At 44.5% G+C, this 27,199-nt stretch overlaps 1 protein-coding gene across 2 annotated transcripts in view; it reads right to left on the bottom strand.

Annotated features, from left to right (window-relative positions):
* Positions 1 to 19,966: 19,966 nt before the first annotated feature.
* The window catches only part of mmut (methylmalonyl CoA mutase), a 75,903-nt gene continuing 68,670 nt past the window's right edge, over positions 19,967 to 27,199 (bottom strand). For both annotated transcript variants that reach the window (XM_072499065.1, XM_072499066.1), the window contains 2 exons: positions 24,644 to 24,811; positions 19,967 to 20,461 (listed from right to left, as the gene is read on the bottom strand). In XM_072499065.1, the coding sequence (XP_072355166.1) occupies positions 20,333 to 20,461; positions 24,644 to 24,811 (297 nt within the window). In that variant the 3' untranslated portion in view covers positions 19,967 to 20,332. The remainder of the gene's footprint in view (positions 20,462 to 24,643; positions 24,812 to 27,199) is intronic.

The following is a 27,199-nucleotide window of genomic DNA, read 5'->3' as shown; positions in this document are numbered from 1 at the left end:
CTAATCAGGGCTTCAGGTGATTGACAGATAACTGCCACTCAGTAATTTAGGTGGGGAGGCAGCTCCTTTTTGGCAGCTAACTAAGCCACTAAATTTATAATTGAAAAAGAAACAGGAAAATTAGATTGACCATTTCCCTCTTTAATTACCACACTGCTCCAAATTACCAAGTTTCAGTCCCCACTCTGTCTGCCTCACTCACTCATGCTGTCTCCAACTTTAAGTGTGCAAAGCTTACAATTATACTTGAAAAACCTTTTACAACCCTTTATGCATGTGGATGGTGTCGTACTGCTTTGAATATTCCTCTAGCAAGAGTTATTGCTAGGCCTGGCTTATGTCCATTTTTGAAAAAGTCTTGCTTCCTGCAAGAAAACAGATCCTCTAGCCTCTGCCTCCATGTAGCATAAATAGGCTCTGCACGCTCCTCATTGATATTAAACATGTCATAATAGTTCTCCTCTGCCTGGTCTGAGCTTTCCAAGCAATGTGCCATTGACTGAGGCTTCCTTGCATTTGAAGTTCCCTGCTCAGCCTTCAACATTCACTTCGCACCTCGGCACGTTTTTCCCAAATGTCCCTTCTTGTGGCGCAATGGTTAGCATTGCTGCCTCACGGCGCCAAGGTCCCAGGTTCGATCCTGGCCCTGGATCACTGTCCGTGTGGAGTTTGCACAATCTCCCCGTGTTTGCAAGGGTTTCAGCCCACAACCCAAAAGATGTGCAGGATAGGTGAATTGGCCATGCTAAATTGTCCTTAATTCGAAAAAAATAAATTGGGTACTCTAAATTAATTTTTTTAACGTCCCTTCTTGTGACACTGGTGACAAACAGTGTCTGTAAACTTACAATGATTTACATAGTGACCCACCACACCTAAAACATTCCACTGTTTTCACCTTTTTACTTTGTTTCTTTATCTACTTAATGCAATGCACCTGCCTGCGTTCTGCCATTGTCGTTCTGAATATCTTTTGCATTATTGGCAGCGATTTCCATGCTCTGAAATACTTGAGCCTGCGTAAAAATAATTGTGGCTTCCCCCGGCAAATACCGCTGAATGCTATCCCTGTTAATGCCACCAACTAGTCTGTCCTGTAGCATCTCTTCCAAAAGGGGGCAGCACGGTAGCATTGTGGATAGCACAATTGCTTCACAGCTCCAGGGTCCCAGGTTCGATTCCGGCTTGGGTCACTGTCTGTGCGGAGTCTGCACATCCTCCCCGTGTGTGCGTGGGTTTCCTCCGGGTGTTCTGGTTTCCTCCCACAGTCCAAAGATGTGCAGGTTAGGTGGATTGGCCATGATAAATGGCCCTTAGTGTCCAAAATTGCCCTTAGTGTTGGGTGGGGATACTGTGTATTGGGGATAGGGTAGGGTGCTCTTTCCAAGAGCCGGTGAAGACTCGATGGGCCGAATGGCCTCCTTCTGCACTGTAAATTCTATGATAATCTATGAAAACTGCCCCAAACTCGCAATGTTCAGAGAATGGCGCAATTCAGCAACAAAATTAGCTATAGACTTCCATGTTCCAAAACTTACTATTGGATTGGAAACATTGTACAATTACTGAGAGCTTAGGATGCTGGTGATTCTGAACGAGTGTAACTAAATCTGCAAATGCAATGTATCCCAGTTTCTATGCTGTAGCTAAATTTATCACTAACCTGTAAGTTTTCCCTCCACACACTCTCACACAGGAGAACTGAGTGCTTTCTAGCTTTGACGTAATGCGATATTATTTGCCAAGAAAGTATTCCAACTTTTCCACATATTCAATCTAATTTTCTTCCAGTAACTCATTGATGGACCCAAACATAGCCACGGTGCTCCAAACTAGTCTGGTGTCCGCAAGCGGAGCAAAGCTTTGTATTGAACGTGCTGAAACTCAATTTTTTTTATTCTCGTCATCAAGAATGTGGTAACCTGCCGACTACAAGCTAGCCGAAACGCATTGTGAAAGTTAATCCTTAATATATAAAAATAACAAAGTTTAACAGTATGGACTCAAAAAGGCAGCAGTTAGGTAAACATAAAGTGACAGTAACTGAAGAGAATCAGAACTAGCAGCAGTTAAATGCGAATATACACAGGAAACAACAACAACTAATGACATCACAGCACTTGCTGATGGCATCAGCAATTGATTTAAATAAGATGCATAATAATAACTCTGTAGCAATCTTAGATCGGAAGATCAAAATGTAGTTTCAGTATGGGTTGCGCGAAGAAACAGAGCAAGAAGCAGCAAACATTGATGGGTGTTATTTATAGATCTCAAACAGTAATAGTAATGTGGCGCACAGTATAAATCAGAGAATTAGTGATGCATGTACCATGTAGGACTTCAATCTACATATAGACTGGATAAACCAAGTTAGTACTAATATTGTGAAGGACAAATTTCTGGAGTGTACACAGGATGGTTCCTCAACATACTGTTCGAGAAAACTAACTAGAAAATGGGCTATTTTAGATCTAGTATTGTGTAAAAAGAACAGGATAATTTAGAATCGCATTGTGAAGGAGCCTTTAGGGAAGAGGGACCCTTTAAGGAAGAGAGACCCTTTAAGGAAGAGGGACCATAATGTACTAGAATTGGTAGCAAGCTCCTCCCAGCCATTCAGGTCAATGCTACTGTGCTTCAAGGAGAGCTTCAGTGCACCTTTGAAGCATTTTCTTTGTCTCCCCTTGGAATGTTGGCCACTTGAAAGTTGAGAGAGCAGGACCTGGCGAGGGTAAAATTTTTAAAGACATTTGGACACATTAGCTTGTCAATCGGCAGGGGTTTTGCTTGAATGCCAGTGGAATTGGCTTCAAGATGGACACAAGCGTTTGTTCGACAGTCTTTCCACTGTATCTGGAAGATGTGACACAGACATTGCTCATGGAATTCCACTGCAGGTTTTATGTTATCACTGACCCAGTCCAGGTCTTGCTGAGGTATAGAAGCTGTGATGATAACAACTGCTCTTTACACAAAGACCTTTGTTGGCTTGCAGAGATTTTTGCTGCCAAACACTGTCTGCCGTGGTTTGTTGAAGACTGAAGGTGCAGCTGATCTCTTCATTAAAGGTGGCCTATCGAGGGGTGATGTCAAGGTGTGGGAAGTGCTCAATAGATCCCAGAGCATCTCCTTAAATGGGAGGTGGAATATTTGGATGGCCAGGTTCGAACTGCTCTATGAGCTTTGGTTTGACAATATGCATGGACAAGTAAGCAGAATTTTAGAGATCAAGAGTTGGCTGTTTCAGATCTCCCTCTCAAGACAGTTGCAGTCACATCATCATGAAGCAATAAAGACTGTGGTGAAGATTCTTGGGCATCTAAATTGTTGGAACACAATCCACAGAGCTTTGTGGTTTACTGAGTCAAATGCTTTGGTCAAGTTGATGAATGCAATGAAGGGTTCCCAGTGTTGTTCTTAACATTTTTCTTTCATTTGTCCAGCAAAAAAAGTCAGAAGTTCCTGTGTAAGGACTAAAGTCACACGGTGTCTCAGAAAATTTCCTCAGCCACAAGATGTAGGCAATTCAGGAACATGTATTTTGTCCCATGCATCTGAACACAAAATTTTGCAAAATCTACCATCTCCTTTTACGAATTTTGTTTGAACAGGCTGGGTTCTCCCTGAACTCCAGTGTTGATGAGGAAGCTTCAGATTATGGACAGGGCTGAGGTCAACCCTGACATGGGATTTGCAGCTGCAACTAGCATGCCATCCTTCTTCTGGTCCTCAAATCTACCAACCAGAAATTAGGTACACTCATCAGGGTTTGATTTTTCAACCAGCACATCTAAGATCTTGTGCAAATGATAGGTCTACCCCAAATTGCCGCTTTGGAGTTTATACTGTAAGATTGAATAATTAAGCACTTGGGGGAGGGGTGTGTGTGAAGTATATCAGGTTAATAATAATAGTTTTTATTATTGTCACAAGTAGGCTTACATTAACACTGCAATGAAGTTACTGTGAAAATCCCCAGTCACCATACTACTAATTATGAATTGTTAAAAAGCCGTTATGCAGCTTTATAGAGTTCTTCAAATAATTAACATGATTGAGAAAGGAAAAGGAGAATTGAAACACACGATAAAATTCTACCTAAGGATCTACAGCAATGTTAAATGATGAGGAATATATGTAACAAGTGGTGTGACACAGGAATCCTTGTTGGAGCCTCAACTTTAAAAAAAAAATTTAGCGTACCCAATTCATTTTTTCCAAATTAAGGGACAATTTAGCATGGCCAATCCACCTACCCTGCACATTTTTGGGTTGTGGGGGCGAGACCCATGCAAACACGGGGAGAATGTGCAAACTCTACATGGACAGTGACCCACAGTGGGGATCGGACGTGGGACCTCGGCGCCGTGAGGCAGCACTGCTAACCACTGCGTCACCGTGCTGCCCGGAGCCTCAACTCTTAACAATTTATATGAATGGCTTGGATGAAGGTATGATACACAAAAATAAGTAAGAAAGTAAGTTGTGAAGATGTCATAAGGAAGCTACAAAGGGATACAGATATGCTAAATTAGTGGAGATTTTGCAAATGGAGTATAATGTGGCAAAATGTGAGATTGTCCATTTGGTCAGAAAGAATTAAAAAAGCATATAAATGGTGAGGGAGTACCGAGCTCAGAGATGCAGAGGGAGGTAGGTGTCCTCATGCATGAATTGCAAAAGGCTAGTGTGCAGGTAAAGCAAGTTGTTAGGAAAACTAATAGAATGTTATGTTGTACAGGACATTGGTGAGGCCGTATCTGGAGTACGGTGTACAGTATTCGTCTCCTCATTTAAGGAAGGATGTAAATGTGTTGGAAGCAGTTCATAAAAGGTTTATTATACTAATATCAGGAATGGGTGGATTGCCTCATGAGCTAAGGTTGGACAGACTCGGCTTGTTTCTGCTGGAGTTTAGAAGAGTAAGAGGCAATTCTATTGAAACATACAAGATCCTGAGGAGCCTTGACAGGATGGATGTGGAAAGGATATTTCCTTTTATGGGATAATCTATAACCAGGGGTCACTGTTTAAAAATAAGGGGTTTGCCATTTCAGACAGATAGGTTTTTTACTCCGAGTAATGCTCTTTGGGAGGGTTTAAACTAGTTCAGCAGGGGATTGGGAACCTGAATTGTAGCTCCAGTACACAGGAGGTTGAGAATAGTGAGGTCATGAGTAAGGTTTCAAAGTTGCTGGAGTGTACCGGCAGGCAGGAAGGTGGTTTAAAGTGTGTTTTCTTCAATGCCAGGAGCATCCGGAATAAGGTGGGCGAACTTGTGGCATGGGTTGGTACCTGGGACTTCGATGTTGTGGCCATGGATAGAGCAGGGACAGGAATGGTTGTTGCAGGTGCCGGGGTTCAGTAAGCTCAGGGAAGGTGGTAAAAGAGGGGGAGGGGTGGCATTGTTAGTCAAGGACAGTATTACGGTGGCAGAAAGAACGTTTGAGGAGGACTCGTCTACTGAGGTAGTATGGGCTGGTGTTAGAAACAGGAAAGGAGAGGGCACCCTGTTGGGGTGTTCTATAGACTTCCGAAAAGTTCCAGAGATATAGAGGAAAGGATTGCAAAGATGTTTCCGGATAGGAGCGAAAGCAACAGGGTAGTTGTTATGGGGGACTTTAACTTTCCAAATATTGACTGGAAATGCTATAATTCGAGTATTTTAGATGGGTCTGTTTTTGTCCAATGTGTGCAGGAGGGTTTCCTGACACAGTATGTAGATAGGCCAACGAGAGGCGAGGCCATATTGGATTTGGTACTGGGTAATGAACCAGGACAGGTGTTAGATTTGGAGGGTGGTGATAGTGACCACAATTTGATTACGTTTACTTTAGTGATGGAAAGGGATAGGTATATACCGCAGGGCAAGGGTTATATCTGGGGGAAAGGCAATTATGATGCGGTGAGGCAAGACTTAGGATGCATCGGATGGAGAGGAAAACTGCAGGGGATGGACACAATGGAAATGTGGAGCTTGTTCAAGGAACAGCTACTGGATGTCCTTGATAAGTATGTACCTGTCAGGCAGGGAGGAAGTGATCGAGCGAGGGAACCGTAGTTTACTAAAGCAGTCGAAACACTTGTCAAGAGGACGGAGGCTTATGTAAAGATGAGACATGAAGGTTCAGTTAGGGCACTCGAAAGTTATAAGTTAGCTAGGAAAGACCTAAAGAGAGAGCTAAGAAGAGCCAGGAGGGGACATGAGAAGTCTTTGGCAGGTAGGATCAAGGATAACCCTAAAGCTTTCTATAGATATGTCAGGAATAAAAGAATGAGTAGGGTAAGAGTAGGGCCAGTCAAGGACAGTAGTGGGAAGTTGTGCGTGGAGTCCAAGGAGATAGGAGAGGTGCTAAATTAATATTTTTCATCAGTATTCACACAGGAAAAAGACAATGTTGTCGAGGAGAATTCTGGCTACTAGACTAGAAGGGCTTGAGGTTCATGAGGAGATGTTAGCAATTCTGGAAAATGTGAAAATAGATAAGTCCCCTGGGCTGGATGGGATTTATCCTAGGATTCTCTGGGAAGCTAGGGAGGAAATTGCTGAGCCTTTGGCTTTGATCTTTAAGTCATCTTTGTCTACAGGAATAGTGCCAGAAGACTGGAGGATAGCAAATGTTGTCCCCTTGTTCAAGAAGGGGAGTAGAGACAACCCCAGTAACAATAGACCAGTGAGCCTTACTTCTGTTGTGGGCAAGGTCTTGGAAAGGTTTATAAGAGATAGGATGTATAATCATCTGGAAAAGAATAATTTGATTAGAGACAGTCAACAGGGTTTTGTGAAGGGTAGGTCGTGCCTCACAAACCTTATTGAGTTCTTTGAGAAGTGTTGCTAACTTTTGGTTGCTTCAATTGGCTCTGTTTATAACCTTTGCTCTCGAGTAGCCAGGTATCTTTATGATACTGCCACGAGGTTCAAGTTTAAGTAATGATCAATAACTCAATACACCAATTAGTAAGATTCAAATCAAAGCACATTTATTATACACAGTAATCGCTGCTCATGCATAAATTATACTTCTAAGCTACTTCTACAACTAACAGGCATATACTTAGCTTCAGACTGGCCCACCAGGGGAACAAACGGCCTTTCATTCGGGTTCTGAGTCTACGGGATTCGAAGTTGGTATGGACTGGTAGCTAGGAGCGCCTATCTCGTAGCGAGCGTTGACTTAAGACTTCCTGGATCTCGGCGGCAGCTGAACCGGTCACTGTCAAGGGTTGGTTCGCGTTGCTGAGTGACCCGGTCAAGAAGAACGATTTGAACTTGGGGGCTTAACTTTATAGTCCCCAGGAGCTTCACGCCTTTCGGGGCGGACCCTGTACCTGGTTCCAAGTGATTGGACTTCGTTCCAATGGCTTGGTTCAATTTCTCCAATACTGGAGGGGTTCCCTGATCGATGGGCGGTCTTGAGGTCTCCGTTAACCTCTTTTGTGTTGGCTCCTGCTGGCGCCGGGGAGTCTGGCTTGGCTTTGTTTATCCCAAATGTTTTGATTGTACCCGGGGATCGCTCATTAGTATGTAGATAGCTGCTACATTATTATGTAGATGGCTGCTTGTATCGATGCTGTCTGGGCTTTTGCAGAGTTTAATACACAGTAACTTGCACCTGCTAGTTTCTGCCTCTGTTGCCTGAATTTCCCTGCAGCCTTTGCTGTTCTCCATTTTACGTCGGGAGTTGGCCAACCCAGGTGGCTACACTCCCTCCTTGTGATCCTGACGCGAAGCATGAAGGATCACATAACTGCGTTGTTTTTCATTCCCTGACCTGGCGAGCACTCTTCTATGGCCTCTACACTGACCATAACTATACAAAAAACATTTTTTAACTGACAATTCTGAGGGGCGCTATGTCAAACAGGGACATGCATTACAAAACAAGAAAATCGGAACCTCTAACCACCCTTAATAAACTACACTCACTCAAACATTTCATCACACTAACTTTCTAAACCATACAAACAAAATCATAGCAGTATTATACACATTTTTCTGGCTTGGCAATCAAGCTCAGGATTGTACAATTGCTCATGAACATTTCTTTATTTACAACAAATCACAAACGAATGCTCTTCATTATAGATCGCCGGGGTCGGGGGTCTGGTCATACCCAAAAATAGGGGATCCTATCCTATATACGGGGTGCGAGCGCGGTAGGCTCTCCTTCTCCATTTTCCCACACGAATAGTCTGCACGATGCAGCAGAGTATCGCCAATACTAGTAGGGATTCTATCAAGTAGGACAGGGAGTACCAGGTTATAAACCTGTCACACCAAGATGGTTTTTGTGTCGCTTGTGACTGGGCTCTGGGTACTGTGGGTAAGTGAATCATTAACGGCTGGGGGAAGTTGTGATCAGGGATCTCGTTCGCGCGCAACCAAATGTCCATTAGGGCGATGAACCACGTGGAGGGTGTCCTCATGGTTCTTCTTCTCTTTTTCTTTTCTCTTCCCTTCTCTTCTCTGGTCCTGGAGCTTCTGTGGGATCAAGCATAGTATCTGTACTATCTTGGTTTAATATCTCGTATGATAGCCTGTCTGTCCTTTAGTGCCAATTACTCCCTTTATAATTGGTCACTATGTGTGACTCCCTCATTTTTTTTCCCAAAAACCGAATTTCAGGACAAGACACACTTACAAATACTGAACCAGTGCGAGCCGTCTCGCAGGCTGTGCGGTTTAACATCCAAATGTTTGAGGATGTAAATAGCAGAGGGTTGGCAACCTAAGGGTCACCTGAAAACAAAACAAAACTTTTTGAACAAAACTTGCCGAAATGAGGTGCGTATGGGCCGCGACGGGTAAGATTTGGATGGAATCCCCGGGTAGGACGGCGACCAATGCCGTCTGTGCCCTACCCGAGCGTAGCTGACCAGAGGGGGGTTCCCAGGCAGGGCGGGTCCCAATGCCGTTTCTCCACTGCCTCAGCAACCGACAAGAACGGGCAAGAAATGTAGTCATCGTGGGGGGGTTGCCGTATTGGTTCTTCCTTCGAACCAGAAGGGCAGTTAGGAACGGGGGGTCTGTGTATCTGTCGACAGACTAGTTCCGCTGAACTGGCGCCTGGGACATTAAGAAGTCTCTGCGGACAAGTTCTCAGAGGTTTCGGACGAAAGGGCGTGGGGCTGTGGGATAAAGAAATTCCGGTCTAACATACGACATTTAACAGTATAAGTACAAACAACATCAAACATGCTGCAGGTTCCATCAGAAAGGACACCGTTTTCTCCCAAGCGGTTCCTTTTAAAACATCATCTGGACACCTCAGTTATCGGTTGCGAATAGGGTCGCAAAGGGGTTCTCGTTTTGGGAGTCAGACTCAAAGTCGTCATCTTCTCCCGGATGCCAAACTCTCGAGTGTATCAGGGCTAATAGGGCTGCTTGATGTGATTTTGGATCGCTCTCATTGTTCCGGACGAGTCTGTACGAATGATCTCGGTGCCAAAAGGTGGTGTCTAGTTCTGTGGGGACAGAATCGGGGTCGTCATTGTAGGTCAGTGGTCAGTGGTGGGGTTTGTTTCGAAAAGTGATCATGAAGGGATCACTCGAATCGTGGTCAGATTCGCTGGGTGTGGGTCCTGTTGCATGGGGATAGTAGGGAGGCGTGCTGTGGCCATTGACCGAGTCACAGTCGCTGTCGCTGCTGCTGCTGTCTGTGGGCGTTCGGGGCGGAGTGTATATTTGGGGGTGGAGTCGAGGTTGAGTCCGTGGCTGGGCTGGACGTCTTGGGGGAAGGGAAGGGAGACGTTGGCTGTGGGCGGGGCGTGGTCTGCTGCATCGAGCATGATGTGGTGTGCGTGGTTAGACTGTGTTCCATATGCCTTCAGCTGGTTGATATGGAACCACGCAGTCTTTCCATTGGGGTACTGTATTTTGTAGACGGAAGGGTTTACTTTGTCCGCAATGGAGTACGGACCCGAATACTTCGCTGACAGGAATGTGCTGGGGTTGTATACAGAGAGCATGACTTGCTGTCCTACACTGAACTCAGTCGTATGCACCGTCTTATCGAAACAGGCCTTGCTCTGTTTCTTTCTTGCGGCTGCTAGCTGAGCCATTTTAACATTCGCCACTAATTGTTCTGCTGCTTTCTCGTGTGTGAGGGCCATCACTTTGGGGCTGGTCAAATCTAATCCTAATAAAAAGTCTGTGCCTTTCATGGGGCGTCCGGTCATGAGAGTGTGTGGGGTGTAACCTGTGGATGTGAAAACTGTGTTTTGCAGAAACATCAGCGCAAAAGGGAGGACTGAATCCCAAGTGGTGTTGTTTTGCTGGACTATTTTTCTGAGGGTGGATTTTAGGGTCCTAATCATGCGCTCCACGATATCACTTGACTGAGGGTGGTATGCAATATGGAATTTTTGGGTAATGCCAAATATCGTGAGGACGTTCTTCATGACAGGTCCCGTAAAATGGGAACCTTGGTCGGATTCAGTGCTGCGGGGGAGTCCCCATCTCGTCAAGATGTGGTGGGTCAAAATCTTGGCTGTGGTCTTTGCCGTGTTTGTTCTGGATGGGAATGCTTCCACCCATTTTGTAAACGTGTCTATCACCATGAGTACATATTTATAACTATTCTTGCAAGGGGGCTATGGTCCAATATAATCAATCTGGAGGTTAGTCCAGGGGCCATTAACGGGTCGGGTGTGGCTGAGCTGAGCCTTTTTGGCATATCTGTCCGGATTATTCTGGGCGCAGATAAGTCAATTCTCAATGTAGTGATTTACATCATCCTTTAAACTCGGCCACCAACATAGCTGGCTGAGGTGGGCTGTAGTGGGATCGATTCCCTGATGTCCATGACCGTCATGGAATAAACAAATCAGTTGATTCCTGTCCTGTTCAGGAACCACATAAAGGGTGTCTTTTAACACCACACCGTCATGTGTGGTCAGTGTATTCTTAAATCTCTCATAGGGTGCTGGATAGTTTCCTTTCAAAATCTCCCTGAGATTGCTGTCCTGCTTCTGGGCCTGCACTAAATCCTCGATATTAGTCTGTGAGACCTGAACTGCATTCACTGGTGCGCTTTCGGGAGGTGTCCAAAAATATCCGTGCCTGGAACCTGCTTTAGCCAGTGCGTCGGCTTTTACATTTCCGGGGGGAGGGGGGGGGGGGAGGAACGATGGTGACTTCAAACTTTGACTATTCCAAAGGTCCTGTTCTGTGCTCGCTCTAAAATGTGACGGAACAATGGGGCTGAAGGGAAGGGTTTGCCGTCTGCGGAAACAGATCCTCTTGCTTTCCACAGGGATAGGAATTCCGTATGGTTGTTGCAGACATGGAGGCTGTCCGAATATATGTCTGCTGGGCTGGGGAAGGAATCTGGGTGTTCCACTATTTATGCGATGGCCGCAAATTCTGCTGCCTGCGCGCCTAAGTGTCCTGGAAGTTTTATTGCTATGTCTTCTAGGGCGCGTCCCTGCACGTCCTCGACGTAAATGCCACATCCTGTTATGCGCTTCCCTTCTAATATTGTGGAAGATCCATCCACATATATCCTGATGGGTTCGCACATGTCTGTGTGCTTGGGGCTCTGGGTTGAACTACCTATCTTTCTGGGGGGTGTTTTAGCAATAAAGGGGCCTGTGTTGTGGTGTGGAGAGATAATTTCGCATTCATGGGGGGTTCCGGGGTACTGTAGGTTATCGGCTAAACAAAGTGCGGGTCTTTGTCCTTTTAACAGTGATGTCCCGTCCCTGCAAAAGAAAGGTCCACCTGGCTGCTCTTATCTGACTAACTGTACCGTCCTTAAGTCGTCCGTCCAGTAAAAGTTGGGTGGGGGTGTGTTCCGTGAGTATTGTGATGGCGTTCAGTCCGATAATGTAAGAAAAATACTGTACTGCCGAAAATACTGCGAGCAGGTGCCTTTCACAGGCTGAAAATCCCTGCTCCACACCATCTAAAACTCTGGAGGCGTAAGCTACGGTCCTTAACTGTTCGTGCAGTTCCTGGAGGAGCACGGCCGAAAGGGTGCGGTCTGTGCTTGCTACCTCTATCGCATAGGGGGAAAGCGGGTCTGGAACTTGTAGTGCGGGGGCTGCTATGAGTGCTTGTTTCAAAGAGTCCACAGCATCCGTATGCTGCGGAAGCCATTCCCAGGGGGCTCCTTTCTTTAGGAGGTCTGAGAGGGGTGCTGCCTTGCTGGCGAAACTGTCAATGTGGTTTCGGCAGTAGCCAACCAGTCCTAAAAACTTTTGCACGCTTTTGCCAATGGAATGGACCAGAATCCATTACTGATATCCAAAACCTTAAAGTACCAGGAATTGAGTCCCTGCTTCAGCATGGTCTCGGGACTTGTGGCTACCGTGGGGGCTGCTGCGGGGGTGACTTTGTTGAGTTCCCGATAATCGATGGTCAGTCGCCATGATCCATCGGGCTTTCTCACTGGCCAAATCGGGGCATTATTAGTGGAGGCTACTGATCTAAGTACGCCCTGCTCTAATAAGCTGTCGATTACCTTTGAGATTTCTCCCTCTGCCTCTTGGGGAAATCCATATTGCTTTTGGGGTCGAGGGTCAGGTCCTGTGATTTGTACTGAACCAGTCATCCGGCCACAGTCGTGTTTGTGCGTCGCGAATGCTGTCCTGTTCTTTTGTAACACTGCCCTAACCTGCTTGTCCGTGCTAATTGTCGTCGGGTTAAACCAAAATCCGCCTACTGCGCTAATTTTGTTGGCGTATTCACCTATTGTGAGCGTTGCGGGGGCTCTTGCGGATTTTGCCATTTTCCAGACACATTGGTTAACTGGATCAAAGGTTAGGTTGTGGGAATTCATAAAGTCTATGCCCAAAATGTGTTCTGCTGTGTGGGGCAGGTCAACTAAAACTACGGGGTGCTTGGTGGTGATGGTACCGCTTTGAATTGGTACAGGGGCTGTGATGTGTCCCTGCTTTGAGTGGCCTGTGAAGCCGCTGAGGGTGATAATGGCTGTAGTGGGCCACGTGTCCTTTTGGAACATGGTGGAGGAATTTATTGTGGTGCGGGACCCTCCTGTGTCCCAGGGAAACTCGATGGGCTGTCCCCGTATTTTTGCTGCAACTACCGGTCGTCCGGACCTATCCCAAAGGGTGTCGCAGACCCAACTGGGGGAGCCCAAACACCGTCAGTTCGTTCCGTTCAGGTCCGTCTGATCTGAACGGGTGCTCACACTATGTATGGGCTCTGTCTTATTCTTATTTAGAGTGCCCGTCTGCTGGGCTCTCTGTGGCTTTTGTGGGGCAGTGCACTCTCTTGCAAAGTGTCCCAACTGTCCACAGTTGTAACACTCCTGTGACTTTTGTGGGGGGCTGTTCTTGCTTTCATTTACCCATGCGGGGTTCTGGTGTGTTTTAATTGCTTGTATGTCTGCTTCTGCCTGCTTTCCTTCGGGATTTTTAACTGCAGGTTTATTTTGTACAGACTGCTCCCAGGCTCGGGACAATCTTTTTACGACCCATTTCTCATTATGAGCCTCCTCTGAGGGATCATAATTCGCACAAGCTTTTTGTCCTGTTTCTGTGGCATGGGAGATAAGGGTGCGGGTCCATTTGGCCCTGGTGTCTGGGGACAAATGGGCGTGGTCTAAGTCTCCAAAAACTGCTGCAAAATGGATCCACAGGCGTCCAGCAAACGCTGTGGGGTGCTCGGTTTTCTTTTGCCTGCATTTATTGAGGCCATCTATGGGGTCACCCCTGTTATACCCGATCGCGTCTAGGACCGCGGTATGCTTTTCTGCAAGGGTGCCTCCTCCTACACTCTGTGGGTCGGGAAGGGCTGCTATGCCTGAAGGGTCCAAACTCAAAACTGTGAGCTTTACGTGCTCACGCTCGTCCAGGCCGTAGATGGTCGCCTGCTGCTTTACTCTGGCAAAGAAGTGGTGGGGGTCTGAGGTGGGGAGGAACGGTGTGATTTTCTCGCACGCGTCCCGTAATTTGATCACTGTTAAGGGGGTGGTATACAGAAATTCCGTGTCGTCCGATGTGGCTGTGCGGTGGGTGGTTACACGGTTCATTGGAGCCTGAACTATCTGCTCTGTGGGGGGTTGGGGCGCTTTTCTCTTCTGGGGCTTTCCCTGCGCACATGTTCCCTGAATATATCTCTGCGCTGTCTCATTTAACTCTTCCCAATCAGGGCCGTCTTCCTCATCTAATTTTGCTCTAAAGGTTTCCTGGAATCCTTTTTGAACTGAAAGCAGAGATTGCAGTTCTGCAATCTGCTTCCGGCACGTTGCGTGGTCTAGTGAGCTTTGTCTTTCCTCCGTGGTGGCAGCATGAAGTGCTCTTCACACTGCCTTCAGGTCACTACACTGCCTCTGCAATGCCGCTACCTGCTTCTCGGTTTCCTCTCGTACCAGGACTGCACGTTGCGTGTCCTTTTAGGCCTTTTCGTACTGGGGCTGGAACCTGCTTAAGTGCGCCAGACAAGACTGGTGTGCCCTCTTGGCATCATCCACCTCTCCATCTTTTGCTGCCAACTTCCTCCTTAACTCTACGTTCTCTCTTTCTATCTCACTGACATCGACTTTGCTCATTCGATGTATGCCTTCTATCTCTTTCCGGAGCGTCCAAACAACCTCCTCTGTGCCTCGCAATTGTGCCAAGCAGGACACGATTGCCATCGGCTTGTGAGCTTTTCCTAAGCTCTTCTTGTGAATCTCGCTCAGGTTCTCCCACCAAGTATGTCCTATACTCCCGGGACCTGTTTCTTCATTGTTACAGAATTCACTCCAAAGGGGCCATCCTTTCCCTTTGAGTTACTTCCTGATTTCTTCTTCCCATACGGGACCTTGCCCTACTCTTCTGCTGCTGGTCGCTGCGACCATGAATTCTTCTGTGTTCATGAGGCGTTGCATTGCCTGCATTGCCATCTTTCCTCTCTGAATGCTTTCTTAAATTTGGAACAAGGGGTATTAAGGCGGTGCTGTAATTACAGGTACGGCTTTCGCTATTTTCCAAAATACAAACTCCTGACAGTTTTGTCGCAACAAAAAATCTATCAGTTTACCTTATAGCCCTGTTAGTTACGCATGCATTTAACACACTTCCGAATTATGAGGATTGATCAGAACTGCTTGAACACTTGTGGTTTTCTGTTCCCAGTTGGATCTCTGATTCAAATGTTTGGGTTCTCCCAGAGTGGTTAAGCCACTTCTACATCGGGTCCAGTCAGATGTCGCCAGTAATATGTTGCTAACCTTTGGTTGGTTCAATTGGCTCTGTTTTATAACCTTTGCTCTCGAGTCGCCAGGTATCTTTATGATACCACCACGAGGTTCAAGTTCAAGTAATGATCAATAACTCAATACAACAATTAGTCAGATTCAAATCAAAGCACATTTATTATACACAGTAATCGTTACTCATGCATAAATTCTACTTCTAAGCTACTTCTACAACTAACAGGCCTATACTTAGCTTCGGACTGGCCCACCAGGTCAGGGGAACAAATGGCCTTTAGTTCGGGTTCTGAGTCTGCGGGATTCGAAGTTGGTACGGACTGGTAGCTAGGCGCGCCAATCTCGTAGCGAGCGTTGACTTAAGACTTCCCGGATCTCGGCGGCAGCTGAACCGGTCACTGTCAAGGGTTGGTTCGCGTTGCTGAGTGACCCGGTCAAGAAGAACGATTTGAACTTGGGGGCTTAACTTTATAGTCCCCAGGAGCTTCACGCCTTTCGGGGCGGACCCTGTACCTGGTTCCAAGTGATTGGACTTCGTTCCAATGGCTTGGTTCGATTTCTCCAATACTGGAGGGGTTCCCTGATCGATGGGCCGTCTTGAGGTGTCCATTAACCTCTTGTGTTGGCTCCTGCTGGCGCCGGGGAGTCTGGCTTGGCTTTGTTTATCCCAAAATGTTTTGATTGTACCTGGGGATCGCTCATTAGTATGTAGATGGCTGCTACATTATTATGCAGATGGCTGCTTGTATCGATGCTGTCTGGGCTTTTGCAGAGTTTAATACACAGTAACTTGCACCTGCTAGTTTCTGCCTCTGTTGGCTGAATTTCCTGCAGCCTTTGCTGTTCTCCATTTTACGTCGGGAGTTGGCCAACCCAGGTGGCTACAGAAGGTGACCAAACAGGTGGATGAGGGTAAAGCAGTTGATGTGGTGTATATGGATTTCAGTAAAGCATTTGATAAGGTTCCCCACGGTAGGCTATTGCAGAAAATACGGAGGCATGGGATTCAGGGTGATTTAGCAGTTTGGATCAGAAATTGGCTAGCTCGAAGAAGACAAAGGGTGGTGGTTGATGGGAAATGTTCAGACTGGAGTCCAGTTACTAGTGGTGTACCACAAGGATCTGTTTTGGGGCCACTGCGGTTTGTCATTTTTGTCAATGACCTGGACGAGGGCGTTGAAGGATGGGTGAGTAAATTTGCAGATGATACTAAAGTCGGTGGAGTTGTGGACAGTGCGGAAGGATGTTACAAGTTACAGAGGGATATAGATAAGCTGCAGCACTGGGCTGAGAGGTGGCAAATGGAGTTTAATGCAGAAAAGTGTGAGGTGATTCATTTTGGAAGTAATGACAGGAAGACAGAGTACTGGGCTAATGGTAAGATTCTTGGTAGTGTGGATGAGCAGAGAGATCTCGGTGTCCATGTACATAGATCCCAGAAAGTTGTCACCCAGGTTGAGAGGGTTGTTAAGAAGGTGTACGGTGCATTAGCTTTTATTGGTAGAGGGATTGAGTTTCGGAGCCATGAGGTCATGTTGCAGCTGTACAAAACTCTGGTGCGTCCGCATTTGGAGTATTGCGTGCAATTCTGGTCGCCGCATTATAGGAAGGGTGTGGAAGCATTGGAAAGGGTGCAGAGGAGATTTACCAGAATGTTGCCAGGTATGGAGGGAAGATCTTATGAGGGAAGGCTGAGGGACTTGAGGCTGTTTTCGTTAGAGAGAAGAAGGTTAAGAGGTGACTTAATTGAGGCATACAAGATTAGAGGATTAGATAGGGTGGACAGCGAGAGCCTTTTTCTTCGGATGGTGATGTCTAGCACGAGGGGACATAGCTTTAAATTGGGGGAGATAGATATAGGACAGATGTCAGAGGTTCTTTATTCAGAGTAGTAAGGGCGTGGAATGCCCTGCCTGCAACAGTAGTGGACTCAACATTAAGGACAATCAAATTGTCATTGGATACACATATGGACAATAAGGGAATAATGTAGATGGGCTTTAGAGTGGTTTCACAGGTCGGTGCAACATTGAGGGCCGAAGGGCCTGTACTGCGCTGTAATGTTCTATGTTCTCTGTAGTGAGTCCATGGAACCCTCTTCCTCAAGAGGTGATGGAAGCAGTCTTTGAAGAGGTAGATAGATTCTTGATAAGCAAGGGTGTGAAAGGTTATCAATTGTTGGCAGGGACATGGAGTTGAGGCTACAGTCAGATCAGTCTTGATCTTAGTGAATGGGGGAGCAGGTTCAAGGGCCAAGTGACATACTCCTGCCCTAATACATATGTTAATGTATTATGTACATATGCCTTTGAAAGGCAGATAACTCAATTAGTAGCTGTGTATGCAGTTTCTCAGATTGCAAAGATGGGCCAAAAGGCAGGAGTTGCAGCTACCCTTAATGTACACTAAATAATATGGACTTCTGCATGGAGGGAACAATAATTTACTGATGTCACCAGAGATTGACAGATTGTGAAATATCACAGTAGGGTTTAGACAAGCTAGCAGGATAGGTAGACATTGATAATTCAACAGAGAACACTGCGAATATACGATTTTTGAAAAGAATTACCAAGCAGTTATGGTTTTTAATCTTAGCAGCTATTTATGCTCTCTTAGCAACCACATTGTGTGGAATTGGAGTCACATGCAGACCCAACCAGGTAGGAACAGCAGGAGTCTGGAGGACATTTATGGGCCAGTTAGGTTTCTACCAACATCAGCTTTAATTAACATTTTTATAATCTACAATTTATAACTTTAGTTAATTACTTTTCAAATTTTATTGGAGACAAAGCCTTTGCTTATCACTTTCCCCTTTGTTATACATTTATAACAATCATTTTGCATGCCGTTGCTTTTTAGGGAGTATCATTTTGTGAAAAAAAACTTTTCAGCTGTTAGCTTTCTTTCTTGTCCATTATAAATGAATTAATGGTGTAGGTCCGAGGGCTTCATGCAAATTGCCAGTGTTACTGTGGAGAATAATAACGTAAAAAGATATTTGAATTTCCAGTGAGAGTGGAAGGATCAGATGCTAAGAATTCAAGTTAATAGTTTTACTGTAATAAACAAATTAAAAGCATCATTGTCTAAACACTATTCAGTGGGCAACTGGTATTCTAAACTACAGAAAAGATCCCCTATTTAACTTTTAAAATCATCAACATTCCCCTCCATTTCAATAAAATTGCTTCTTACTCTTCTAAACTCCACAAATATCTGTCCCTTAAAAGGACACTTAATTCTCCAAGGAACCAGTTTAAAGCTATTCTCGGCTCCCCCGATGGCTTGCTTTCCTTCCAGCGGGTAATTTCTAATCTTAAAATGGACTTTCTATTAGAGAGATTGGAGATTCTTCCCTCTAGTTAAAGGTAAGCAAATCTAGCATTGCTTAAATCCTCACAAATCTGGTCTGTTTAATTGGAGCAGGAGGTTCCAGCGAACAATGGAGACGGATTGGCTCCGTCTCTCTGCTTTCTCAGATTGGTGCAGGTTCAGGGATATCTTGAGAAACATGTAAACCATACAATGGTTTGCTATGGACTCCACCCTTTCCTAAACCCATCCTCATGGCTACATGAATCACACAGGCCTTTTATGCAGGTAGAAATGCAAATTAGGTATCTTCTGGACCCCCCAAATCCATTCCATCTTGGAATTGAATAGACAGTTTAAAGTATAACCATTTATAAAGCCTGACATTCCAAATATCTCTTTGAGAGACTTGAAGACTAAAAATATGTCCACTCTAAGGCGAGCTGCTCTGGTCATGGTTGGCAGGCGTGAACATCTTGCACCTTCTTCCCAGTAATACAACCTGTCCATCATCACCTTTAATAACAAAGCCACACGTTGTCAGCAGGATTTAGAGCAGCTCATATGACACTTCTTCATTCCTCTATTCTACCCTTATGTAAAGACAGAGTCACAAAACATAGAAATCTTATAAACTTTGCAGTATTTCCAATATGGCTGAGAGTCATAGAATTAGAATTTACAGTGCAGAAGGAGGCCATTCGGTCCCTCGAGTTTGCATCGGACCTTACAAAGATCACCCTACTCAAGTCCACGTAACTACCCTATCCCCGTAACCCAGCAACGCCCACTTAACCTTTTAGGACACGAAGGGCAATTTAACATGGCCAATCCACCTAACCCGCACATCTTTGGACTGTGGGAGGAAACCGGAGCACCCGGTGGAAACCCACGGAGACACGGGGAGAACGTGCAGACTCCACACAGACAGTGACCCAGCCGGGAATCGAACCTGGGACCCTGGAGCTGTGAAGCAATTGTGCTAACCACTATGCTACCATGCTGCCAGTCAAATCTATACCATCATGCCAATGGTATGCACTTGCTCAGGAATTAGTTTCTCAGACCAAATAAACTAGTTTATATTCCAGTGATGTGCAGAGGTTGCAGAAAGAAATGTACGTAAATTGTTTTGTTCCGGTCAGCACAGACTCAATGGAACAAATAGCCTGCTATTTTCTATATTTTTATAAATAGTTCAAGTTCAGACGATATCAAATTTGTTTTGCTAACTCTGGTCTTTGGGCATACTCTTACTCGTTGACAATCATTTGCAACCATATCCTCAGCCTCTGTAGAATTCCCTCCCTTGACTCATCGCTGAAACTCCCTTTAAGATACTCCTTCAAAACCGTACTCTCAAACTAGTTCATTTCTCCTAATATCTTTTTTGGACATGTCCCAATTTTCCTCATGTCTCTGAAATGTCTTTTTCTGGTAATGATATTTAAAACATGCAAAGTAGAAGTGTGGACCAAAAATAATTAAATATTTTCAGAATTTTATTTGTATAGCTGGACATGAAACTGTAACTGTTTGCTGTCATTAATTATGCAAATTCAATTAAATTCCAAAAATATATTAGGCATTTACCTTAAATTTATACATTTAAGTAACAATATGCCATTTACACAAGAGCTGTTATAACATCTTTGTAAAAGCTTGCAATGTGATCAGAGTTTACAATCAGTAAGTGAACTGAAATACAAATAGTTACAATACATTGATAATCTACAAACTTTCCCAGAAAGTACAGAAGACAAATGTATTTCAAGTTATTTTTGACTGACATCAGTGAAAACAAATTTCATAACATATGTGAAATAAAAAGTATTCACTAGCATCCACAATCACATTAATTGCTGCCTCTTGACCAAATTTCTCTCAATGTCAGCAAGCACCTGTACAGCTGCAACTGGAATTCTGGTACCTGGACCAAAGATGCTGCAAACGCCTGCCTTGTACAAGATGTTATAATCCTAGAGGAATTAGAAAAAAATGTTAGCACTATCCTGCTTCTGTTTCAGATATATCAATTGGACGTACCCAAATTTGTGCATTTTCTTAGTAGAAGCTTTTTCCTTTTTGGGTATGCCACGTTGAGGTATAGAAATAGGGATAGAGAGATAGATGGAGCGAGAGAGAGCGAGAGGGGGTGGGGGAGTAAGAGCGAGAGAGAATCCCTACAACGGAATTATATTCAAATTGGAAAAAACTAGAATTTTGAGTTTTAAAATACTTAATTGATGAGCATTTGGAAAGACTGGGTGATCACAAGGTCAACTCTTAAAGTTTTGCTATGCTTCCAGTTTTAAGTATCAAACAATTCAGAAAAGCTGTTCCTTTTTCCTTTGTGGATCAAGACTGTACCAAATACTGAAAAAGCATATGCCCTGATCCTTTAGTTGATTAAATTTGTTTCTCCAAGTTAGTTAAACTTGCTAAGTTTCTATTCCAGTGGTTTCCAAATATTAGTATGTCCCGCAAAAGTAGGAATCATCAGAAATACTTTTGTTTTGTAATTTCTCACCTGTCTTTCTTCTACCATCATCATATTCACCTTGTGCATTTTTCCTCAATTCCAGTCTCACTTAATTCCGGAGGATATATAACTGCTCTTCCTAATCCTACCTCCTTGCCCAGCCAAGTGATTGCTACCACGATCAATGGTTCAGTTTCCTCAGGCATCGTTCTTCTCCTCTTCAAAACCTCAGTCATGACCCCCATTTTAAAAATATCCACTGGTTCACTCTAACACCATCCCATCTCTAATCTGTGCTTTCTCTCTAAAGTCCTCCAACAGGTTTACATCTCCCATCTCAGAAACTGGTCAAATACCTCCAGTTCAGACTTTGTCTTTCTTAGTACTGAAACATGAGTAACAAATGAAACCCCGTGACATTACCATGGTGCAATCCTTGCTCTCAAGCTTTCAGTAAAATGCACCATTTCGTTATTCTCCAATGCTTCTCTAACATCCAGTTCTATGGGACTGCCTGTGCATTGTTCTACTCTCAACCATCTGAACTCAACTGGTGCTTCTTCAGTAATGGTTTATTTTCCTTTCCCTGTACAGATCATTATTCAGTTAGTCGTGTGATGAATGTAGGAATTTCAGATATATTGTATTATATGTATTTGGTGCAGCAAGGGTTAAAAGCCTGGGTTAGTGTGTGTATGACTGCTGCAGTAGTGTTTTTAAATATCCTGGTTTGTAAGACAGCTAGGCTTGTTAGGCAGTTAGGCTTTTTGGAGCCAGAGGTGCAGTCAAAGCATCATAAACATTTGGGTTAATGGACTTTTATTTTTAAGAGGGTTCCCTGCAAAATAGTTCATTTGAGATGTTGTGTTCAGTTAGTAAGATGATGTAGTTAATGGGAGGACCCAGGGTTTGAAGCAGACAGATGGTGAAGTTCAGGTTAGTTTTTGGCTGGAAAGTGAACTGAGAAGGTCTGAAGAAACACAGCCAAAGATTCTACATTATTCTGACAGGATGTCAGATCTCTTTCTTTAAGCAGTCTCAAAAGATCTCTTTTTCACAAAGTGGAGTGTTCAAGACAGCACGAATTCATGAGTGCTAACTGAATAGTGGATTGGGATCCGAGATGGTTTTGTTATTTGAGTGGAAATAAAGATAGCAGTTAAGGTTGATTGTGTCACTATTGATTAGCATTGTTTATAATTGTAAGATATTTTCTTGTGTGAAGTTAAAGGTATTTTAATACTGTGTTAGTAATAAAGTTGGTTTTAAAATACCATATCCTTATTTTGCGTGAAATCACTCTTGGGAGTGAGGTATCTTTTCCTCACAGTCTTACAAAATTAAAATAAAACATTGGGGTCTCTGTCCTAGTATCCTAGTCACTGTTGGGTTTTGGTCTGGGATCGTAATAATTCGCGGGCGCCGGTGGTGCTCGGGTTCTTTTTACGGCCGCTCGGCCCATTCGGACCGGAGAATCGTGGTGGGGGGCCCGCTCCGGCGCCGCGCTGACCACACTGGCCCCAATGGCGGCGATTCTCTGCAGCGCGGCCCCCCCGGCGATTCTCCGACCCGCCGCGGGGTCGGAGAATGTCGCCCAAGGTTTCTGCCAATAGATTTGCTGAATTTCCGAGGCATATCTCTACCTCTCTACTTCAAGATCTACCTCTTTGACAAAGCATTCAATCACCCCTAACTTTTGGTTCCTGACTCTTTGGTTTGATATTAATCTTCACAGACAAGTCAGTTAAAATCGTAAGATGACAAACCACAACCCAAGCCAGTCACCTTTATGTCAGTGCAAATTTGCCATGCGCATTTCCATCTTTGCAAGACAGAACACTTAATTCACAATTTAAATTGGGCTTCCACAGCTTAGGCTAAGGGGAAAATAAAGGAAACTGCAATGCCGTGTTGCTAATGAATACAAACAAAAACGTTAATTCATACAATTCTTACAATGCAGAAGGCGATTTGGTCCGTCGAGCCTGCACCAACCCTCTGAAAGAGCACCCTACCCAGGGCCACTCCACCATCACATCACCGTAACCCCACCTAAGTTTTTGTGCACTAAGGGGCAATTTAGCATGGCCAACCCACCTAACCTGTATATCTTTGGACTCCAATTAAATAACTTACAGAATCAGGATTGCGAGAACATAGTGATTTTTTGCAAATTGTCCTTCATAACTATAACCTTGATTCATTTGAATTGAACCAGGTATTTGTTACATTTGCCATGGTTTTTATATTCTTCCTACAGTAAGATGCCCAGAACTGTGCACAATAATTCAACTGTAGCCTAACTAATGTCATGTACAAGGTTTACATCAATTACTGGCTTTTATTTCCAGTGTCTCCATGTTTAAAACTCAGAAATCGATTTACATTTTATGGACCTAAATAATATCCTACTATTTTGTGACACCTAGGGCGCGATTCTCTGCTCCCGCGCCGTTTCAGAGAATCGCCTGGGTCGCCACATTTTCCCGTGACGCTGGTCCGATGCCCTCCCGCGATTCACGGAAGCGGCCAGATCGGCACAATCGCGTTTTGCGCGGCGCGGTCCAGTGAATCGCCCGAGACAGCCAAAATGGCAATTCACCGGTACCCCCGCAATTCTCAGTGCCGGATGGGCCAGGCGGCCTGCCCAAAATGGTGGGTTCCCCCAGTGCCGTCCACACCTGATCGCTGCCGCCGGGAACAGCGCGGGAACGCTGGGGGGGGAATCCTGCACCGGTGGGGGGGGGAATCCTGCACCGGTGGGGGGGGGGGGAATCCTGCACCGGTGGGGGGGGGGGGGGGGGGGAATCCTGCACCGGTGGGGGGGGGGCTCAAATGGGGTCTGGCCCACGATCGGTGCCCACCGATCGTCGGGCCGGCCTCTCTGAAGGAGGACCTCCTTTCTTCCGCAGCCCCGCAAGATCCGTCGGACATCTTTTTGCAGGGCGGACTCGGGGAGGACGACAACCACGCATGCGCGGGTTGGTGCTGGCTAACCCGTGCATGCGCGGGTGACGCCAGTTATGCGGCGTCGGCCGCGTCATGTATGCGGCGCCGCCTTTACGCGCCACCAAGGCCTGACTCCTAGCCCATTTTCGGGCCATGAATCGGTCGGGATAGGGGCCGTTTCGCGCCATCGTGAACCTCGACGGCGTTCACGACGGCGCGAACACTCTGTCTCCATTTCAGAGAATCGCACCCCTAATGTGTCAAACTAACATTTTGTGACACCTATCCTCTAGTTAAAATATCTCAAAGCACCATCAAAATTGGCCCAAATCCTCAAAGATTTGCGAATTTTAGATGAAGAAAACTGAATCAGAAAAATCTTGGTCTTTTATGTAGTTAAAATATTAAAGTGGAAATCCAAATGAGAACCAATAAAATTTCTTCCTGTTACAGAATACAATAATTCTGATGATCATCACTACATTTTTCAGGCAGTGATATATTGCAGGCTGTTTTCACAAGTGTTTTCCCCATTTCCTTATGTCTAAATGATTAATATTACAATTACAAACAAAAATGGTTAGCATAACCATACATTTTTTTTCCAATTGCCACCATCGAATGCAATCCTGACAAAAGAAATATGATTATACTACCCACTCAACATCAGCGCATGCATCATTATTCACAGTACAAGAGTGACCCTAAAATTACATCTTAAATATAGTACCTGAGGAGGAATCACACCACCACAGATGACCAAAATGTCAGGGCGCCGAAGATCATAGAGCTCTTTAATCAGTGCTGGAACAAGGGTTTTGTGCCCAGCAGCCAATGAACTGACACCTACACAGTGTACATCTGCATCTACTGCTTGCTGAGCCACCTCTCGCGGAGTCTGGAAATAAAATAGTGTTTGTAGAGGTCTGATGACATTGTAATAATCTTCTAATTAGCATTAAATATGAGTGTATTTCAATGATAATATTTCCATTAACTATTTTAAAACTGAAGCAGGATTTTAGACATCATTATCAACTAATAGCACTCTGGCTATTTTCTGATCTGTAACATCACAATACTTGTGGCAGAGTCTTAGATGCTTGGTCACACGGCATCTGATCTCTGAACTCATTTTAACTTTCTTACTGAATGGTTAAAATAAACATGCACATGCACACAAGACAATTGGTGGCGGGGTGCAAAGGGAATATGGAACAAAATGTAATATCTCCAAATTTGCAGGTGACACCAAGTTGGGTGGGAGGGTGGGTTGTGAACAGGATGCAGAGATCCTTCAGTGTGATTTGGACAAGTTGAATGAGTGGGCAAATGCATGGCAGATGCAGTATAATTTGGAGAAATGTGATGTTATCCACTATGATTGCAAAAGCGAGAAGGCAGATTATCTGAATGGCCATATATTAGGAGAGGGGAATGTGCAACAAGACTTGGGTGTCCTCGTACACAAGTCACTGAAGGTAAGCATGCAGACGGTAAAGAAGGCAAATGGTATGTTGGCCTCATCGCGAGAGGATCCCAGTATAGGAGCAGGGAGATCTTGCTGCAATTATACAGGGTCTTGGTGACACCACACCTGGAATATTGTGTGCAGTTCTGGTCTCCTTATCTGAGGAAGGATAATAATAATAATAATTGCTTATTGCCACAAGTAGGCTTCAATGAAGTTACTGTGAAAAGCCCCTAGTCGCCACATTTCGGCTCCTGTTCGGGGAGGCCAGTACGGGAATTGAACCTGCGCTTCTGGCTTTGTTCTGCTTTACAAGCCAGCTGTTTAGCCCACTGTGTTAAACCAGCGCCTGCATTATTCTTGCACTAGAGGGAATGCAGCGAAGGTTTAACAGATTCCTGGACGGCTGGACTGACGTATGGGGAAAGATTGAATAGGTTGGGATTGTATTCGCTGGAGTTCAAAAGAATGAAGGGTGAATCTCAGAGAAACCTATAAAATGTTAATAGGACAAACAAGGTAGGTGCAGGATGGATGTTTCCAACAGTGGGTGTGTCCAGAACCAGGGATCACAGTCTGAGGATACGGGGTAGACCATTTAGGACAGAGATGAGGATAAATGTCTTCACCCAGAGAGTGGTCAGCCTGTGGAATTTATTATCACAGGAAGTAGTTGAGGCGAAAACATTGTATGTTTTCAAGAAGCAGTTAGATATAGCATTTAGGACGAAGGGGATCAAATGTTATGAGGGAAAGCAGGATTAGGTTATGGAGTTGGGTGATCAACCATGATCATAATGAATGGCGGAGCAGGCTCGTAGGGCCTCCTATTTTCTATGTTTCTGTGTTTCTATACATGGATCATTTGTGTTTAGTTGCTTTTATCAGCAACCCTGTCGTCTTCTTGATTAATACTGATCATTAAAAATAAATAGTAGAATGCAAACTGTGCAAGAGAATTTTAGTACAAAGATATCTCCTATCTGCATATATTTTGAAAAGAATAATTGCTGACAATTTTTAGTTGATTGTGCTCTCAGGGAAGGCTGCAGTTTTGAACTTAGTACTCAGTTTTATTCTAATAAAATGGTTGCTTATCCCACAGTTAACCCATGGAAAACGAAAAGTGACAGTCAAACTTGTTCTGCTATACATCGTCAAACGAATCGTCAGAAATGAAACAAGCTACAGTCAAGGGATGTCATATCCTCAACAGCAAATAATGGAAGTGGAATTGGAAACTTGTCAAATGCAAAGCTTTGCGCTCATTCAGTTTAGGTAATTAATTTCTCCAAACAATCATGTAGATTGTGGCCTCAGCCTTTATCGACACCCTGCAGTAAGTAGTAAGTGCTGAGTAAGAAAGAATTAGTAGTGAGATTGCAACTTTCACAGAGGGATGCAATTTAGAACATCCATTTTCTTGTTTAAAATGTAGGTGGTCATTATGGAAAGGAGAGAGACAGCTGGTGGAAAATTATAACAGAACTAAACTTAACCTTTTGGGTTTTAAGGAAAACAAACAAACAGCAGTGGGTGCCCATCATTTAGAATTAAGAAGGAAACCACAGCTTCAGACAACTGGAACCATGAGTCATTTTATTTTGCATCATCTAAGGTGACCTTTTTAAAAATATGATGCATTTTACTAGCTGATCTAGCTTGAAATGATCCACAGGATGCATACCTGCTTGGCAATATGTAATTGTCAAATCATGTTCTCTGCCCTTACAGGAAACTAAATTGGTAATTTTTTTCTTTATAACTAAATTGGAATTCAAAGAAGTTTCTACCTCAAATTAGAATATCCATTAA

Source organism: Scyliorhinus torazame, chromosome 4 (assembly GCF_047496885.1).
Source record: "Scyliorhinus torazame isolate Kashiwa2021f chromosome 4, sScyTor2.1, whole genome shotgun sequence".
Taxonomy (NCBI): Eukaryota; Metazoa; Chordata; class Chondrichthyes; order Carcharhiniformes; family Scyliorhinidae; genus Scyliorhinus; species Scyliorhinus torazame.
This window is presented reverse-complemented; position numbering and strand designations above follow the sequence as displayed.